The 19,563-nt window shown below is 52.7% G+C and overlaps 1 protein-coding gene across 6 annotated transcripts in view; it reads left to right on the top strand.

The window, feature by feature from the left end:
* Positions 1-866: 866 nt before the first annotated feature.
* The window catches only part of DNM1 (dynamin 1), a 714,309-nt gene continuing 695,612 nt past the window's right edge, over positions 867-19,563 (top strand). For 2 of the 6 annotated variants that reach the window (XM_069236985.1, XM_069236981.1), the window contains exon 1: positions 896-1,160. In XM_069236985.1, coding sequence (XP_069093086.1) covers positions 1,000-1,160 — 161 coding nt within the window. In that variant the 5' untranslated portion in view covers positions 896-999. Of the gene's footprint in view, positions 1,161-19,563 lie in introns of all 6 variants that reach the window. The other 4 variants (XM_069236984.1, XM_069236980.1, XM_069236983.1 and 1 more) reach the window with 3 other exon arrangements.

The following is a 19,563-nucleotide window of genomic DNA, read 5'->3' as shown; positions in this document are numbered from 1 at the left end:
AACTACACGTCCCATGATACCTCAGGAGATCCTAGGCTGCCCCCTCTTGTACTCTACGTACCCTGTGGTACCTAGCTGTGCTAATGGCCACAAGAACCTCTCGCCCCATGATGCCTCTGGAGATGCTAGGCCCCCCTGCTGTATCCTACATACCCTATGGTAGGCGGCTCTGCCAGTGGCCACAAGAACTACTTGCCCCATGATGCTAGGCCCCCCCGCTGTACCCTACATACCCTGTGGTACCCAGCTGTGCCAGTGGCCACAAGAACTACTCTCCCCATGATGCCTCTGGGGATGCTAGGCCCCCCTGCTGTATCCTACATACCCTATGGTAGGCGGCTCTGCCAGTGGCCACAAGAACTACTTGCCCCATGATGCTAGGCCCCCCGCTGTACCCTACATACCCAGTGGTACCCAGCTGTGCCAGCGGCCACAAGAACTACTCTCCCCATGATGCCTCTGGGGATGCTAGGCCCCCCTGCTGTACCCTACATACCCTGTGGTAGGCGGCTCTGCCAGTGGCCACAAGAACTACATGTCCCATGATACCTCAGGAGATCCTAGGCCGCCCCGTCTTGTACTCTACATATCCTGTGGTACCCAGCTGTGCTAGTGGCCACAAGAACTACACGGCCCTTGATACCTCTGGAGATCCTAGGCCGCTCCCTCTTCTACTCTACATACCCTGTGGTACGCGGCTGAGTTAGTGGCCACAGGAAATGCACACCCAGTGATACCTCGGTGTGTGCTAGGGCACCCCCTTGCTGTACTCCACATACCCTGTGTTTGTGGCCACAAGAACTACAGGCCCCATGATGCCTCAGGAGGCGCTAGGGCGCCCTCTGCTGGCGGCCACGGGTGCGTGCAGTTTAAATCCCCATCTTTGCGCACAGAGGACCGGGAGATCCGCAGGAGGAGGTGGCGGTAGCAGCTGAGCCGCGGATCTCCAGCCCAGCCCAGACCCCCGAGAGCGCAGCATCCGCCTCACCCGCCACCAGGATGGGGAACCGCGGCATGGAGGATCTGATCCCGCTGGTGAACCGGCTGCAGGACGCCTTCTCCGCCATCGGGCAGAACGCCGAGCTCGACCTGCCGCAGATCGCCGTGGTGGGGGGCCAGAGCGCCGGCAAGAGCTCGGTGCTGGAGAACTTCGTGGGCAAGTAAGAGGCGCTCCGGGGGGACGACTGGGTGGGGGGGACTGGGGAGCCCTCCCTGATGGAGAACGGGGGGATGCCCTCCGCCATGGGGAGGGAGCGGCCGCGGAGGAAAGGTGATCTTAGCAGTGGGGGTGGAAGGAGTCCCGGTGGTATCCTTTATCATTCATCGGGGAGAATGCTGTCAGTGATTGGGGGGGGGCCTCTGGGATGACGGGTACCGGTGACGGGGAGGGATCCTTCAGTGACGGGAGAATGCCCAGTGTGACGGGGAGGCTTCCTTCAGTGAGGTGGGGGGTGGGCTCTTTCAGTGACAGGGGATACCTTTAGTGATTGGGGGGGCTTTCAGTGACAGGGGTGAATGCCCAGTGTAGGGAGGGTACCTTCAGTGAGGTGGGCTCTTTCAGTGACAGGGGGTACCTTTAGTGATTGGGGGGGCTTTCAGTGACAGGGGTGAATGCCCAGTGTGACGGGGAGGCTTCCTTCAGTGAGGTGGGGGGTGGGCTCTTTCAGTGACAGGGGATACCTTTAGTGATTGGGGGGGCTTTCAGTGACAGGGGTGAATGCCCAGTGTAGGGAGGGTACCTTCAGTGAGGTGGGCTCTTTCAGTGACAGGGGATACCTTTAGTGATTGGGGGGGCTTTCAGTGACAGGGGTGAATGCCCAGTGTAGGGAGGGTACCTTCAGTGAGGTGGGCTCTTTCAGTGACAGGGGGTACCTTTAGTGATTGGGGGGGCTTTCAGTGACAGGGGTGAATGCCCAGTGTGACGGGGAGGCTTCCTTCAGTGAGGTGGGGGGTGGGCTCTTTCAGTGACGGGGTACCTTTAGTGATTGGGGGGGCTTTCAGTGACAGGGGTGAATGCCCAGTGTGACGGGGAGGCTTCCTTCAGTGAGGTGGGGGGTGGGCTCTTTCAGTGACAGGGGGTACCTTTAGTGATTGGGGGGGCTTTCAGTGACAGGGGTGAATGCCCAGTGTAGGGAGGGTACCTTCAGTGAGGTGGGGGGTGGGCTCTTTCAGTGACAGGGGGTACCTTTAGTGATTGGGGGGGCTTTCAGTGACAGGGGTGAATGCCCAGTGTAGGGAGGGTACCTTCAGTGAGGTGGGCTCTTTCAGTGACAGGGGGCGCCTTCAGCGCCCGTGCCAGTGGTGAAGGGTGGCCTCCGTGATGGGGGAAGGGGAGCGGGCGCCTTGAGGGGCAGGGGGAAGGGTGGCTTCTGATAGGCAAGGTATTCTCTCTGATGGAGAGGGGGTGCCCTCGCTCAGGTGGAGACATGTTCCCACAGAAGAGAGGCGTGGGGCCAGTGATGCTCCAGGTGATGGGCTGGGAGACATCCTTAGAGGTGGGGCGAGGAGTGACGGTGCCGCCGGTGATGCGAGTGTGAGGAGACGGCCCTGGTAATAATGGATGATGGCGGCTGCGGCGTGTGCTGCTCTCTGATGGAGGAAGGGCGAGGAATGACAGCAGGACAGGCCATCATATGCCGTCAGGATAGCGCTTGGAAGAATTATCTCCCAGCCCGTGTCCTCCATAGCGCTCTTCCTTTCCTGGTGCTGCTGAGGGTTCTTGTTTTGCTGTGGCTTCTTATGCCGCTGACACCTCTACTGCCCACGCGCTGGTGATATTTCACCTTTGCTGGTGCTGCTGAGGGTTCTTGTTATGCTGGGGCTTCTTATGCTGCTGACATCTCTTCTGTACACGCGCTGGTGTTATTTCACCTTTTCTGGTGCCGGTGACACGTCTTCTGGTGCTGCTGACGCCTCTTGTGATGTTGACTCCTCCTCTGTCCATGTTCTGGTGACACTTGACCTTTCTGGTGCTGCTGACGCTTCTGCTGGTGACACCTCTTCTGGTGCTGCTGAGGCCTCTGGTGATGATACCTCCTGTCCATGTGCTGGTGATACTTCACCTTTTCTGGTGCTGCTGACGCCTTTTCTGTGCTGCTGAGCCCTCTCCTGTCCAGGTGCTGCTCCTGAAAGCTCTCCTCACTCTGGTGCTCTGTGAGTGCCACACGCACCTGCTGAGCCATGTCCTGCCCAGGTTCTGCTGCTGAGAGCTCTCCTTACTGTGTTCCTCTATGGGTGGCATACTGCAGAGGGCTCTTCTGATCGGGTGTTGCTGAAACCTCTTGTGCTGCTGAGACTTTTTTTTTTGTGTGCTTCTAGCAACGAAGAGGCCTCCTCTGGTGATGCTGACACCTCTACTCCCTCTAGGTGCTTCTGACACCTTTTGTAGTGCTGCTGAGGCCTCTTCTGATCAGGTGCCGCAGACCCTTCTTCTTGTATTGCTGACACCTCTTCAGTGCTGCTGAGCCCTCTCCTGTCCAGGTGCTGCTCCTGAAAGCTCTCCTCACTCTGGTGCTCTGTGAGTGCCACACGCACCTGCTGAGCCATGTCCTGCCCAGGTTCTGCTGCTGAGAGCTCTCCTTACTGTGTTCCTCTATGGGTGGCACAGGCACCTGCTGTGCTGCTGGGGCCCTCTCCTGTCCAGGTGCTGCTGCTGAGAGCTCCCCCTATTCTGGTGCTTTGCAGCTGCTACAGGCACCTACTGTGCTGCTGCTGAGCCCTCTCCTGTCCAGATGCTTCTGCTGAGAGCTCTCTTTACCCTGGTGCTCTGTGGGTACTACAGGCACCTACTGTGCTTGTGCTGCTGAGCCCTCTCCTGTCCTGGTGCTGCTGAGAGCTCGCCTTACTCTGGTGCTCTGCAGTTCTTACAGGCACCTACTGTGCTGCTGCTGAGCCCTCTCCTGTCCTAGTGCTGCTGAGAGCCCTCCTTACTCTGGTGCTCTGCAGCTCTTACAGGCACCTACTGTGCTGCTGCTGAGCCCTCTCCTGTCCTAGTGCTGCTGAGAGCCCTCCTTACTTTGGTGCTCTGCAGCTCTTACAGGCACCTACTGTGCTGCTGCTGAGCCCTCTCCTGTCCTAGTGCTGCTGAGAGCCCTCCTTACTCTGGTGCTCTGCAGCTCTTACAGGCACCTACTGTGCTTGTGCTGCTGAGCCCCCTCCTGTCCAGATGCTGCTGCTGAGAGCTCGCCTTACTCTGGTGCTCTGCAGCTGCTACAGGCACCTACTGTGCTGCTGCTGCTGGGACCCTCTCCTGTCCAGGTGCTGCTGAAACCCCAAAACTGGTCCCAGGATGCTTGTTTCCGGTTCAGGGAGGACCTGGCCTGGCAGTTCGGGCTGGACTGTTCCCATGGGGAACAGGGTCAAGACTGATTTGCACATGGCTGGGTCCAAACTGGAATGGCATGGGCAGCAAACAAACGATGAATTTAGGCCCAGATCTCTGTACTGGGGGTGAATGTTTGACATTGTTCAGCATTCCGTCCATCACTTGTTTTTTTTGCATTCATAACTTGTTTACTTCTGCACGTGCACCAAAGAGACTTTTCATGTTCAATCCTACTGCCTGCACCCATGTACTGCAGCGGCCACCGCATGTTCACTCCTCACGAAGACACGACAAAAAGGGCGTAAGATGTTTAATGGTGCGTGGAGTATACCTATTGAAGAGGCTGTAATATGTTTTACTTCTGCATGAATAAATATACTAAGGAGTCTGTGACACTTTTACTCCACCCACCATAAAGAGGCTGTAAGATGTTTACATGTGCGTGGAGTATACCAAGGAGGCCATAACATGTTTACTTCACCCCCATTAAAGAGGTTGTAAGATGTTTACATGTGCGTGGAGTATACCAAGGAGGCCATAACATGTTTACGTCACCCCATTAGAGAGGTTGGAAGATGTTTACTTGTGCGTGGAGTATACTAAGGAGGATATAACATGTTTACTTCACCACAAACCCACACCAAAGAGGCTATAACATGTTCACCCCTCCCCCCCCAGCCCTATGTTTAAAGAGACTATAACATGTTTACTTCACCCCATCAAAGAGATTGTAAGATGTTTACTTGTGCCTGAACAAATATACAAGGAAGATATAACATGTTTACTTCACCACAAACCCACATCAAAGAGGCTATAACATGTTCACCCCTCCCCCCCCAGCCCTATGTTTAAAGAGACTATAACATGTTTACTTCACCCCATCAAAGAGATTGTAAGATGTTTACTTGTGCCTGAACAAATATACAAGGAAGATATAACATGTTTACTTCACCACAAACCCACATCAAAGAGGCTATAACATGTTCACCCATCCCCGCCCCCCCCCCAGCCCTATGTATAAAGAGGTTATAACATGTTTACTAATCCGCCCGCGCGCACACGTGCAAACACCTCCTGTGTCTATATATAGCAGCCGCGCTTCCTGCGGTCCCCAGCTCCCAGCCCTGGATGCGGGATGTGCACAGCCCCCCCACCCCCAATGCGGGATGTGCACAGCCCCTCCCCCACCCCCCAATGCAGGATGTGCACAGCCCCCCCATGCAGGATGTGCACAGCCCTCACCCCCGGGGGGGGGGGGGAGCGGGACAGGAGCGGGGCATGTATGTCCCCCATGCAGGATGTGCACAGCCCCCACTCCCCCCATGCAGGATGTGCAGAGCCCTCGCCACTCCCGCCCCCCCACCCCACCCCACTCCCCATGGACGATGTGCAGAGCCTTCACCGCATGCAGGGTGATCTTCAGCGAGAGCCCCCCCCTCTTTGAGGCGCACCCACAGAGGCACGCAGGGCTCTTACGAGGGGACCCCAGTCCGGTTTGCGGCTCGTTTAGTCCACAGATCATTAGTTTTCACAAGCCCACCTCCGCCGCCCTTCCAGAGACACGAGATCTGAGTGCGCCCCCAAAGCCTCATCTCGGGGTGCGGGAGGCGGAGGTCGAAGGCTACACGAATAGAGCTGACACTGCGGGGCCCTTGGATCACCGAGGCTCTGGCAGCCCAAGGATGCGTCGGTGACGCCTGTTACATACATGTAAATATCATGCACCGCGCCCTACATGTATGTGCGTGTTGTATTCCCATGGTCGCGCTCTGGTCCGCGCTGTTCTTTTCTGGAGCCGCCCCCTCCTCTGCTCTGGAGGGGCCCGATGCTCGACCCCTGCCCTTATCATGTCACGAAAGCCATTTATCCTGAGACTGTTTTTCATGTGACCTTCATCCCTCTGAAAACATCGGATCCCATATACTGCCCTCCCGTGTACAGCTGAGCACAGTCCTTTTTTGTGTACAGCAGATACGAGCCTCCCCAACCCCCAGTCCTTGTATACTGCAGCCTTGTGTACCGCTGAGTGCATTCCTTCTCTTTGTGTACAGAGTGGTGCAAGACCCCCGTCCTTGTACAGAGCGGATACAAGCCCCCCCCCCCGTCCTTGTACAGAGCGGGTGCAAGCCGCCCCCCCCCCCCGTCCTTGTACAGAGCGGGTGCAAGCCGCCCCCCCCCCCGTCCTTGTACAGAGCGGGTGCAAGCCCCCCCCCCCCGTCCTTGTACAGAGCGGGTGCAAGCCCCCCCCCCCCCCGTCCTTGTGTACAGAGCGGATACAAGCCCCCCCCCCGTCCTTGTGTACAGAGCGGATACAAGCCCCCCCCCCGTCCTTGTGTACAGAGCGGATACAAGCCCCCCCCCCCCCCGTCCTTGTGTACAGAGCGGATACAAGCCCCCCCCCCCCGTCCTTGTGTACAGAGCGGATACAAGCCCCCCCCCCCCGTCCTTGTGTACAGAGCGGATACAAGCCCCCCCCCCCCGTCCTTGTGTACAGAGCGGATACAAGCCCCCCCCCCCTCCTTGTGTACAGAGCGGATACAAGCCCCCCCCCCGTCCTTGTGTACAGAGCGGATACAAGCCCCCCCCCCCCGTCCTTGTGTACAGAGCGGATACAAGCCCCCCCCGTCCTTGTGTACAGAGCGGATACAAGCCCCCCCCCGTCCTTGTGTACAGAGCGGATACAAGCCCCCCCCCCGTCCTTGTGTACAGAGCGGATACAAGCCCCCCCCCGTCCTTGTGTACAGAGCGGATACAAGCCCCCCCCCGTCCTTGTGTACAGAGCGGATACAAGCCCCCCCCCGTCCTTGTGTACAGAGCGGATACAAGCCCCCCCCCGTCCTTGTGTACAGAGCGGATACAAGCCCCCCCCCGTCCTTGTGTACAGAGCGGATACAAGCCCCCCCCCCGTCCTTGTGTACAGAGCGGATACAAGCCCCCCCCCCGTCCTTGTGTACAGAGCGGATACAAGCCCCCCCCCCCGTCCTTGTGTACAGAGCGGATACAAACCCCCCCCCCGTCCTTGTGTACAGAGCGGATACAAGCCCCCCCCCGTCCTTGTGTACAGAGCGGATGCAAGCCCCCCGTCCTAGTACAGAGCGGATGCAAGCCCCCCCGTCCTTGTATACAGCAGATACAAGCCCCCCTGTCCTTGGATACAAGCCCACCTTCTTGTATACAACAGGTCCCATACCGCCTCTGTGTGTAAAGGCAGTCCTCTCTGTGTACAGCGGATACAAGCCCCCCGTCCTTGTGTACAGCGGATACAAGCCCCCCGTCCTTGTGTACAGCGGATACAAGCCCCCCGTCCTTGTGTACAGCGGATACAAGCCCCCCGTCCTTGTGTACAGCGGATACAAGCCCCCCGTCCTTGTGTACAGCGGATACAAGCCCCCCCCCCGTCCTTGTGTACAGCGGATACAAGCCCCCCCCCCGTCCTTGTGTACAGCGGATACAAGCCCCCCCCCCGTCCCTGTGTACAGCGGATACAAGCCCCCCCCGTCCCTGTGTACAGCGGATACAAGCCCCCCGTCCCTGTGTACAGCGGATACAAGCTCACCCCCCAAACCCCCCCGTCCTTGTGTACAGCGGATACAAGCCCCCCCGTCCCTGTGTACAGCGGATACAAGCCTCCCCCAAGCCCCCCCCCCGTCCTTGTGTACAGCGGATACAAGCCCCCCCGTCCCTGTGTACAGCGGATACAAGCCCCCCCCCCCCGTCCCTGTGTACAGCGGATACAAGCCCCCCCCCCGTCCCTGTGTACAGCGGATACAAGCCCCCCCCGTCCCTGTGTACAGCGGATACAAGCCCCCCGTCCCTGTGTACAGCGGATACAAGCTCACCCCCCAAACCCCCCCGTCCTTGTGTACAGCGGATACAAGCCCCCCCGTCCCTGTGTACAGCGGATACAAGCCTCCCCCAAGCCCCCCCCCCCGTCCTTGTGTACAGAGCGGATACAAGCCCCCCCCGTCCTTGTGTACAGAGCGGATACAAGCCCCCCCCCGTCCTTGTGTACAGAGCGGATACAAGCCCCCCCCCGTCCTTGTGTACAGAGCGGATACAAGCCCCCCCCCGTCCTTGTGTACAGAGCGGATACAAGCCCCCCCCCGTCCTTGTGTACAGAGCGGATACAAGCCCCCCCCCGTCCTTGTGTACAGAGCGGATACAAGCCCCCCCCCCGTCCTTGTGTACAGAGCAGATACAAACCCCCCCCCCGTCCTTGTGTACAGAGCGGATGCAAGCCCCCCCCCCGTCCTTGTGTACAGAGCGGATGCAAGCCCCCCCCAGGCCTTGTGTACAGAGCGGATGCAAGCCCCCCCCGTCCTAGTACAGAGCGGATGCAAGCCCCCCCGTCCTTGTATACAGCAGATACAAGCCCCCCTGTCCTTGGATACAAGCCCACCTTCTTGTATACAACAGGTCCCATACCGCCTCCGTGTGTAAAGGCAGTCCTCTCTGTGTATAGCGGATACAAGCCCCCCGTCCTTGTGTACAGCGGATACAAGCCCCCCCCCCGTCCTTGTGTACAGCGGATACAAGCCCCCCCCCCGTCCTTGTGTACAGCGGATACAAGCCCCCCCCCCGTCCTTGTGTACAGCGGATACAAGCCCCCCCCCCGTCCCTGTGTACAGCGGATACAAGCCCCCCCGGTCCCTGTGTACAGCGGATACAAGCCCCCCCCGTCCCTGTGTACAGCGGATACAAGCCCCCCCGTCCCTGTGTACAGCGGATACAAGCTCACCCCCCAAACCCCCCCGTCCTTGTGTACAGCGGATACAAGCCCCCCCGTCCCTGTGTACAGCGGATACAAGCCCCCCCCAAGCCCCCCCGTCCTTGTGTACAGCGGATACAAGCCCCCCCGTCCCTGTGTACAGCGGATACAAGCCCCCCCCCCAAGCCCCCCCGTCCTTGTGTACAGCGGATACAAGCCCCCCGGTCCTTGTGTACAGCGGATACAAGCCCCCCTCCCATCCTTGTGTACAGCTGATACAAGCCCCCCCTGTCCTTGTGTACAGCGGATACAAGCCCCCCCCCCTTTCCTTGTGTACAGCGGATACAAGCCCCCCCCCCTTTCCTTGTGTACAGCGGATACAAGCCCCCCCCTTCCTTGTGTACAGCGGATACAAGCCCCCCCCCTGTCCTTGTGTACAGCGGATACAAGCCCCCCCCCCCCTGTCCTTGTGTACAGCGGATACAAGCCCCCCCCCCCTGTCCTTGTGTACAGCGGATACAAGCCCCCCCCCCCCCTGTCCTTGTGTACAGCGGATACAAGCCCCCCCCCCCTGTCCTTGTGTACAGCGGATACAAGCCCCCCCCCCCCTGTCCTTGTGTACAGCGGATACAAGCCCCCCCCCCCTGTCCTTGTGTACAGCGGATACAAGCCCCCCCCCCCTGTCCTTGTGTACAGCGGATACAAGCCCCCCCCCTGTCCTTGTGTACAGCGGATACAAGCCCCCCCCCCCTGTCCTTGTGTACAGCGGATACAAGCCCCCCCCCCGTCCTTGTGTACAGCGGATACAAGCCCCCCCCCGTCCTTGTGTACAGCGGATACAAGCCCCCCCCCCCCGTCCTTGTGTACAGCGGATACAAGCCCCCCCCCCCCTGTCCTTGTGTACAGCGGATACAAGCCCCCCCCCCCCTGTCCTTGTGTACAGCGGATAGAAGCCCCCCCCCCTGTCCTTGTGTACAGCGGATACAAGCCCCCCCGTCCTGGTGTACAGCGGATCCCATACTGCCACCGTGTGTACAGCTGAGAGCAGTCCTCTTTATGTACAGTGGCTACAAATCCCCCCCCCCCCATCCTTGTGTACAGCTGATGGCAGTCTACTTTGAGCACCGCAGATACAAACCCTCCCCGTCCTTGTATACAGCAGATGCAAGCCCCCCCCACTTGAATACAGCTGATAGAAGCTCCACCCGTCCTTGTTTACAGCTGAGGGCAGTCCTTTGTGACATAATAGAATGATGGACGGCATGCTGAAACCTCTCAATCAGTCAGCTTTTGTAAAGCGCAACTACTTACCCGTGAGGGTCTCAAGGTGCTGGTGGTGGGTCTGGGCCTCAAGAGTCATGTTTTGAGGTTCTTCCTGAAGATGGTGAGAGATGGGCTTTGTCTGAGGTGCCTGGGCAGGTTGCTCTAGCTCTTGGCTGCGAGGTATGCAAAATATCTTCCTCCGGTGGTGGTTTTCCAGATTCCAGCTGGGTGGCATCCCCAGTCACAGATCTCGGTTTAATCCATTGTTCTTTTGCTCACCATGCCACCCCAGTTTGGACCCAGCCATATGTAAATCAGTCTTGACCCTGTACCCCATGGGAAGCATTGCACAAATATTGCAGGATTTGTGGGGCGCTGCAAGGTCCAGGTGACCCATCCTTTGCAGGTAGGTCAGGGCCAGCCCTCCGCAAGAAGGAGAGCCAGTAGGAATCAATGACTCAATGACGCCCGCAGCAGGCACAGTGAGTTGCAGGGAGGCCTCAGCAGCACAGCAAAGCGGGATTCCGTCGCAGGAGTTGCAGAGAGGACATAATTCTTGGAACTGGAGAGTGGTTAGAGGCCAGGGCTTCTTGGAGCTAGGAGGCCTTCGAACTGAAGGGCCAAAAAGCCTTAGCAACGGCAAACAGATGAGGTGCACAGGGGTTCCAGCCAAGCAGCTCCAGCGAGGGACCACAGCCTTCTCAGTTCCAAAGAAGACAAGTTAGACCTCTGGATAGCCACAGAACCACTACCTGTGTTGTACAGCCTTGAAGAGTCTGGGGCAGCAGGATCCATAAACTGGACGTTGAGCTATCTGCAAATGCAGCGGAGTGACTCTTTTACTCCAAGAGATATTCCTTCTTGCTTTCCTAAGTGCGGGCAGAGTCCCAGTGACTCTGGAGGATGCATGGGCACTGGGTTGCAGAGGTCTTAGAGAACTTGGAAACAAAGTTGCAGTAGGAGCCCTCCTACAGGTTACAGTCTTGCTCTCAGTCCCAGCGAAGAACAGCAGCGGTTTGGGTGTCCATGTTGCAGAAGTGCTTTGCAGAGGAAACTTGCAGATGGATCTTGAAGTCATGCAGACAAATCTAGGACCCTTAAGTAACCCAGGAAGATGGGGAAATTCTGCAGGGATCCACTTATCTGGGTGTGGGGGGGGGGGGGGTGAAATCAGGGATGTCATCCAGCTGGTCTCCCCTAGGGGACCTCCAGAGTACATGGTATCATGCAACTAGCACTGGAATCGGTGTGGTCGCATGATTCCGACTTGTTTGATACCAAACATGGCTAGGTTTGGTGAAGCCATTATGTAGTTGGACAGCTCGTGTTGACCAAGTGTCCATACATACCTTAAGATGGTTTCCCCATACCTGCAAAGCTCAGAAAATAGAGTGGGGTTTGTAGGAGAGCCCTCACACTGAGAACAATGCACCCTACCCTTTGGCTGAAGAGTCTACCTTAGGGGTGACTTATAGGGTTAGAGTGCAGTGACCATGATATAAGACAACCCTTATATCTGGGGTGAAAGGTGCAAACACCATTTCACACAGGCTGCAATGGCAGGCATGTAGTCCTAGTTTGCATGGGCCCTATGGGTGGCACAAAACATGCTACAGCCCATGGGATTCCTACTGATAAAGGAAGTCACTAAGAATGCATTGCACCATCGATGCATGCTACCCCACCCCCGTCTGCAGCTTGCTCCCAAAATTGCTGTGGTTCCTGCATTTTTAACCTTCCATCTTGACTAGTGTAACCTGCAATACAAGAGAAAATCCAAGCTCTAACAAGTGCCAAACCTTGCGCCCAGCAGCAACTTTGTTGCACCAGAACTGGGAACCACTCAATGGTTCTCAGTCAAAGAAAGGTGAGAATCGAAGACCATATACCCTGGGCAAGTTATAGCTGGCAGAGCCCTGGAACATACCTTGTGAGCTTTCCGAACTTCCAATGAGCTCCCTGTATCTCATTGCCACTCCTTTACGAGGAAGAAATATTTTAGAAGGTGATCTCTGCAGCTTTAGGTTGTGTGCCTTCCACTGGCTCTAACTGGCAAACAGCTCTTCTAGAAGACTTATGTCTAACTCCTAGTAAACGCTGGAAATACTGAACCAAGCCCCAGCTCTGGTAGAAGACTTAGGTCTAACTCCTAGAAAGGGCTGGATGTACTGACCTACGCCCCAGGTCTGGTAGAAGACATAGGTCTAACTCCTAGTAAGGACCTGATATAGATATACTGAACCAAGCCCCAGATCTACTAGAAGGCATAGGTCTAGCTTCTAGTAAGGACCTGATATAGATATACTGAACCAAGCCCAAGCTATACTAGGAAGCATAGTCTACTTCCTACAAAGGGCTGAATATGCTGAACCAAGCCCCAGCTCTTCTAGAAAATCTACGTCTACCTCCTAGTAATTGCTGGATATACTGAACCAAGCCCCGGCTTTACCAAAAGACATACATATAAATCGTATTAGAACAGTGAAATGTTGGGAGCTCCACTGAAGACAATGGAGTCCCCCAGGCTTCTAATGTCTGGTAAAACCCGAAGTTCCAATATTCAAATGTGTGTCTTTCACTGCAACAGCTGTGAACAAAGGCCTCACGGACCCGAGAGGATTTAAATCCCCTCATGCTGCGTGAGTCTTTTGTTTTATTTATTAGAACATTCTGTCTTCTCGTGGCAGAATGTGCTAATAGCCCTTCGTAGCTGGGCCATACCGACAATAAAAACAAGGCAGCCATCTTAGATGAATTAAATGGGCTAAGACAGAGCAAGCTTAGTAGGTTAAAAGTCACTAAGTGACGGGGGCACAAGTCTGCAAGCCAAAGGCTAAGCCAACTCCTGTTATCCCATTAAAACAAACTAGGATTCACTACACCGTCCCCATTGCCATAACTGGTATGACAAAGGTACAGGAACCCAGATGCTAAAATTGCTCCGAACTAAAAAGCTAAAAGCATAAAAACTAGCTAAAAAACTCTTTAAAATGCGTTAAGGGAGTAAAAACAATTCAGCTAAAATACATACAGAGATGTTCATGTTAACCATGACAAGCACAGCGTGCCAAAGCAAAGTCAATTTGAATGCATAATTTTAATCAGGAAATGGCAAGCCAATTCATCAAATCATTTGCTGTAATCATGATCTCGAAGAGTGTCATCGAAGTCACCAACCAAGGACCGTCTTGGCAGATTATTCAGTGCTCTCTAGACCCCATATAGGTGATGAAGCCAACTGCAGCCTGAACCTAATACCTGAGCCATTAAGGACTGCTTTAGATCACAGTTCCGCATCTCCACATCCGAATTTCCCTTGGGATGGTATGGTGAGGAGTAATGGAGTTCAACACCCATCATCCCCATGGTGTCCCTGAATGCCTCAAAGGCAAATGCAGGGCCCTGGTCCAAATGGAATGCTGCAACCGCATATGTACCGATAAAGATCAGCAAGTCTTTTATAACTGTTTGAGCGTCAGCAGACCACTGCGGCCATACCCACTGGAATCTAGAACAAGAATCTACAGCGACTAGAATATATTTGGATGCACCATGAGACTGTAGTGGACCGCAGTGGTCCAGGTATACACACTGTAGTGGCCTGCTGGACACTAAGAGGGATGTCTGTGGTGGGCGTTTGATATTAGAGCCCTTTATCTGCTGCCAAATGTCACCGCAAAGGACATATTTCTTTGTCCGTCTGCATAGACCAGGCCACCAGAAGCATTTCTGTAGAAGTGTTTATTGTGGCCGAGATACCAGCATGTGCAGAAGTGACACCCTCATGCGCTGCCTTTACTAGATCTAATCTTTGGTCTTCGTTGGGGATCACTCGATCTCCAACCCCAGGAATTGTTGCGTAGGCAATATTCTGTGCACAGATATCGTAAGAATAGTTTGTAGGGTATCCTTTCGGAAGGGGCTTGCCTGCAGCCAAAGCTTTCACAGCAGTCAGCATTTCATTATCCAATCTCGTTTGTGAACGAGTCACTGCAGCCACAGAAGCCGTAGCTACTGCTGATTTGCTTGCTTCATCAGCCAATGTGTTGCCAGTAACTTGTACGCCTACATGTTGATGGCCCAATGTATGTACTACATGGACACACGGTAGCTTATCCTTAAGATCAGCCACCCTCCCCACAATGTCTTGTGTTTAATGGTGTTCCATTTTGAATCTCTAAACCCATTCAGCTACCAATGATTGGGATAATCATTGTATGACTGGACGCAGTAGTATGATTTGCAGATTATTAAAGTCTGGCATCCTGGATCTGTGTGTTCTAGGGCTAGTATAAAAGCTTTAAGTTCAGCCAACTGAGCTGTGCATTCCCAGACCGTGTGTAGGTATTGTGAGGGTGGAAGACTCCATCTTCCATCGCTCCACTCACGGCTGCGCAAGCGGCTGAGTATTGATGATGTTTAGTACCTACAGCCTGTTGTGCTGAACCATCAGTGTATGTGAGGTATGGTATGGTATCTGTCCAGTGTCAAGATATTTAGAGGAGCTGGGTACTCCTGTTCGTACTGTAGAAACTCTTGTGTCTGAAGTTTTGGATCAAAAATGTAATCGACATCAGTGGCGGTCAGAGACGTTGCCCACTGTATCCAACGTGGATGTAATGCCTTAGCGTTAGGAACGCTTGCTTTGGTGTGACGGCCTCTAAGGCCGGTACCGGGGTAATGACAATAATGCGTTTCTCCTGGGCAAGTGGCCTCTCTTTTATGACAGCCATCTGAACTGCTGTCAGAATCTTTTCTGTAGGTGCAAAACGCTGTTCTGCATTAGAGTATAAATGTGATTTATATGCTGTGGGTACTGTGTCACCTTTGTTGAATGTAACATAAGTAAATCCAATGGCACCAGCAATTACTCTGATGACCAAATTTGTTTCATTGTCACGTGTGTGCAAGTGTTTAGCTTCTAGCATGTCCTGTTGCATTTCCCTAAGGAGGCGTGTGTGTTAAACTATCCAGTGCCTGCTAGAAAAATTGGGCTGAACCAAGTCATAAAGTGGCTTGATATGTTGTGCGTTTTCTGGAATGTATGTTCTGCCAAAGTTAAAGAACCCCAGTAGTGACTGTAGTTTCTTAAGTGTGTTAGGAGGGTGCAGTTGAGCACATTTCTCTAGAAAGTGCGGGGCCAGGCTCTTCCCCCTTGTTTGATAGCTCATATCCTAGGAACAATACACTGAGAAAGGCAATCTTATTTTTCTTAGTTTAATTTGTATCCGAGGTCTGCAAATCCCAAAATGATCTGATTGACCCTTACAAGATGAATGTTGAGGTCGTCATCTGTGAGATATATGTCATCCACATAGGATAACGCCTCAGAATCAATATCATGTACTATTGATGTTAGACGGGCTGAAAATAGCCCTGGGCTGTTTTTATAGCATTGAGGTAAACAACAAAAGCGTTCTGAGAAACAAATGAGAATGCACTCGGGTCCCGACTTTCATGTGCTAAGTTCTGGCAGAAAAAGCCATTAGATATGTCTAATGTTGTTTTATATGTTTTGCACACTGTATTGTTTATTAGTGCTGTGCTATGTGAGTTTTGTATTGCATATGTGCGTGTTTGACTATTTAAATGTCTATAATCAATGACTGTTCTGTAGGAATGGTCTGGCTTTTCAACGGGGAATAACAGGTTATTCATTGTGGATGTACAGGGCTCAGTTACTCCTTGGTAATCTAGCTGGGTGATGATCTCCCTCACCGGGGCTTTTGCTTCATGTTTAACAGGATATTGTGGCTGCGGTTGGGGTGTAGACCTAACGGGAATAACATGACAAGGAGACTTCTTGTCCCAGTCTACATGATTGCGGTATAACGCAGGTGCCTGCGCTAAAGTCAATTCAGCAGCATAGGCTTCTTTTTCTGCTTCCGGAACAAGATCAGAGAAAGAAGGCAAAATTACATCTTCCCCATGTGGGAGCTTAAGGACGTGTTCAGGTGGCCAGTCTCTCTCGGCCAATAGGATGTCACTAGTAAGTTCATCTCAAAATATCACACCAATAGTGCGCTCCACATCTCCCTCTATCTGAATTTTTAAATCATAAACCCTGTTGGGTGGGAGAACGCGGCTGTCCGCAGTTTCAACTGCAATAAAATCGCTAGTTGCTGTCGCATCCAGATGATCTTTCAGACTCTGGTGACATATCGTGACCTCTGCTGTGCTGTCTAACAGAGTCACTGCCCACCTCTTGTTCCTCAACAGTGTTCTCAAGTGTACTGGCATTTTTAGCTGTCAGTGCTGCCACCTTTTTCTTTCTAAACTGTGGCTTTTGCTGAGGAGTCTTTTCTTCTTTTTTAATTGTAGACTGCGGCGAGTCTTTCTTTTGTTTCACGTCTTCAGGACGTTGATCAGGACGGCCCCCTCTATCACTACGTCTATCCGGTGCGTCCTGAAATAAACGAGAGGGACGTGAATCAATATATCTGCCTGGAGTTTTTATATTCTCCATATTTCTGAGATTGTATCTCCTTTTGGAGTTCTCTGGGTGTGGAGAATCAGCTCTCTTATTTCTTCTATCTTTAAACTCCTTTTTGTTTTTCCCAGTGCTTCTTAGAGCCCTCTTGTACCTGCTTTGTACCTTCCTTAAGGGTGGTATCTTGTAACTCCAATTTCTTTGGTTTGGCTCCCAAACTATCCCGCCCTATACTAGTATAGGTTTCGGAAATTATTTTTGGTAGCTGTCTCTCTTGTTCCTGGTGTGGAGTTTCCCAGAGATGCTGGCGTATTGCCAGTGCTACTCCTTCCCCTTTGATGTTACTGAGTATTATTGAGGAAACCGCGTCAAAATTACGCATTCATTTCATCCCCATATCCAAGGCTGGTGCAGCCCCGTGCTCATTCTGCATTTGTTTTAACACTTCCGGTAAATTGGCGAGTGTCGGGGTACCATGTGTGGTAGTATATATGGCAGCGAAGACTGTACCCCATGTGACACAATCATCCACCAAGGGAACCATCCCAAATGGCAAGCACATAGTTAGCAGTCTGTTTTTCCTGTGGTCCTGTATGGAGAAACAGTGTCCAGCTGATTAGATTTTTGGGCAATCCAGAACAGTATTTTTTTCCCATTCTGTGGGTACCTTACCCATAATAGTATGTATAGTTTGTGGATTAATCCCAGTAGCCAATTGGTAACCACCAGGTGCTGTACGCGCTGGTGCGGTGTTGAATGTTCGCAGTACGAACTGAACCAGTCGTCTATATAATGTCACTAATTCATGATATAAATCTCACAGATATGCTATCGGCATATTTATAATGTCTGGGTGAGGTGTGTATGTGGCGAACATAGGCCACGTAGGTCCATCATTACTTAAGGGACCTAGCCTCACTCTCTGTAATATGTGTTGTAGGGCGCCTTCAAACCAGTTCTGATTCTCTTGGTATGTGAGCAATATTTCATGATGCTGGTATGCTCGGTACCGTTGAGGTACGTTTGCAATTTCATATGTGTGGAATGTATGTGTTCTTTGGTTGACCTCAGGAAAGGTGACGCAGCAGTAAAATGTTTGTTTGGTATGCTTCAGTAGCTTCTATTGTAAGAGTAACATCCCCGCCATCCTCTGCAAGTCCATGTGGTAGTAAATTATGTGTTAGAGCTTGTCTAGCATTTTCAGGAATGTCAATGGCGTTAGCCATATTTGTTTAGAAAAAACGGAACACCAAATGGGGAGTAAATTCCTTTTATGAGTTCGAGCTCGGACAACCTACAGCTTAATCAGGTGGTACCTTTTCAGCTTAGGAGGAATTTCCCAAAGACCACGGACGTCTCCGTATAATGGTGTTTAGGGAACCTGTTGTCTGTGACAGTGATAGTCAGGGTAACTGTAAATTAGTGCCTAAACACCATCGTTGGTGGCGCCATGTCGTAGTTTGGACTCTTGCTCTAAGCAAGACTGCTGGTTGAAGGATGACAGTACTTTTGCTTGTAGGCGACTATGCCTATCCTACAACAAGTCGCAGCTGTTGTCCCAATCCTTCCGGCTCACTAGCAGCACCTCACCAAAAATCAAGATAGTAAAAGGTGATTTGTGGCAGCCTTTACGCATGGACTCGAGAGTAAGACATCTCAGGGAGTGTCATGGTTAAACTGAGATTACCCCTTTCTCACAGATATATCATGTCTCATACAAACGCAGGCAATGAAACAGATGCAGTAAAGTTTCAATAGTTTTTATTTAACATAACTGCAATCTGTGAAAAGTTGCATGGGCTGTAATGATTAGGATAATGAACAGTGCAAGAAACAGAATTGTGAAGACGAGAGTCATTATTACAAAGACCCACACCATCTTGCAATAACATGAAAAGACAAAGTGTGTAATATTTCCTAATACCCTAATATGATAGGCCTACTCTCCTACCTAAAGGAGAGCTGAGTTTGTTAAACCTAATCTGCCAATGCCATGTCCATGTCCATGAGAGGAGCCCCCAACCCTCGTTACCTTGGAATGAGGTCTCTATCTCAGACTCTGCAGGGACACGAAGACTGGGTCAGCGTCAAGACGACGTGTAGCATCGATGTCAGCGATGGTGGCGATGCCCTCTGGTCGGAATCCCTCTGATTATCTGTCCAAAGTGCGATGTATTTATACAGATCTACCAGGACCCCTGACGTAGGTGTGTTCCCAAACAATAGATAACAGACATGCTTGGGGCGGCAATTATTGTAAACAAATCCCATGAAAGTATTGAGAGGGAAAGTCCCCAAGTGTGAACACCTACTGTTTGTTTGTCTTTGTCACTTGATCTTGACGCCTTAGCGCGGTGGCACTGATAATGCAAAGCATAACAAGTGGCCTAACTATAAACAAGGCAGCCATCTTAGATTCATTAAATGGGCTAAGACAGAGCAAGCTTAGTAGGTTAAAAGTCACTAGGCGACGGGGGCACGAGTCTGCAAGCCAAAGGCTAAGCTAACTCCTGCTATCCCGTTAAAACAAACTAGGATTCACTACAGAACCAAGCCCCAGCTTTACTAGGAGACAAAGGTCTAACTCCCAGTAAGGGCTGGATATACTGAAACAAGCCCCTGCTCTACCAGAAAACCTAAGCCTAACTTCTAGTGAGAGCTGGATATAATGGACCAAGCCCCAAGCTCTACCAGAAGACATACATCTAACTCCCAGTAGGAGCTGGATACAGAACCAAGCCTCAGCTCTACCAGGAGACATAACTCTAAAGCTGATAGTGCCCATCAGTCATGTGGCCTAGAGAGCCACGCAGCTGAGTGCCCCTCCGCAGCCAAGTG

Source organism: Pleurodeles waltl, chromosome 6 (assembly GCF_031143425.1).
Source record: "Pleurodeles waltl isolate 20211129_DDA chromosome 6, aPleWal1.hap1.20221129, whole genome shotgun sequence".
Lineage (NCBI taxonomy): Eukaryota > Metazoa > Chordata > Amphibia > Caudata > Salamandridae > Pleurodeles > Pleurodeles waltl.
The sequence above is the reverse complement of the archived record's forward strand: the minus strand, read 5'-3'. Positions and strand labels throughout refer to the sequence as shown.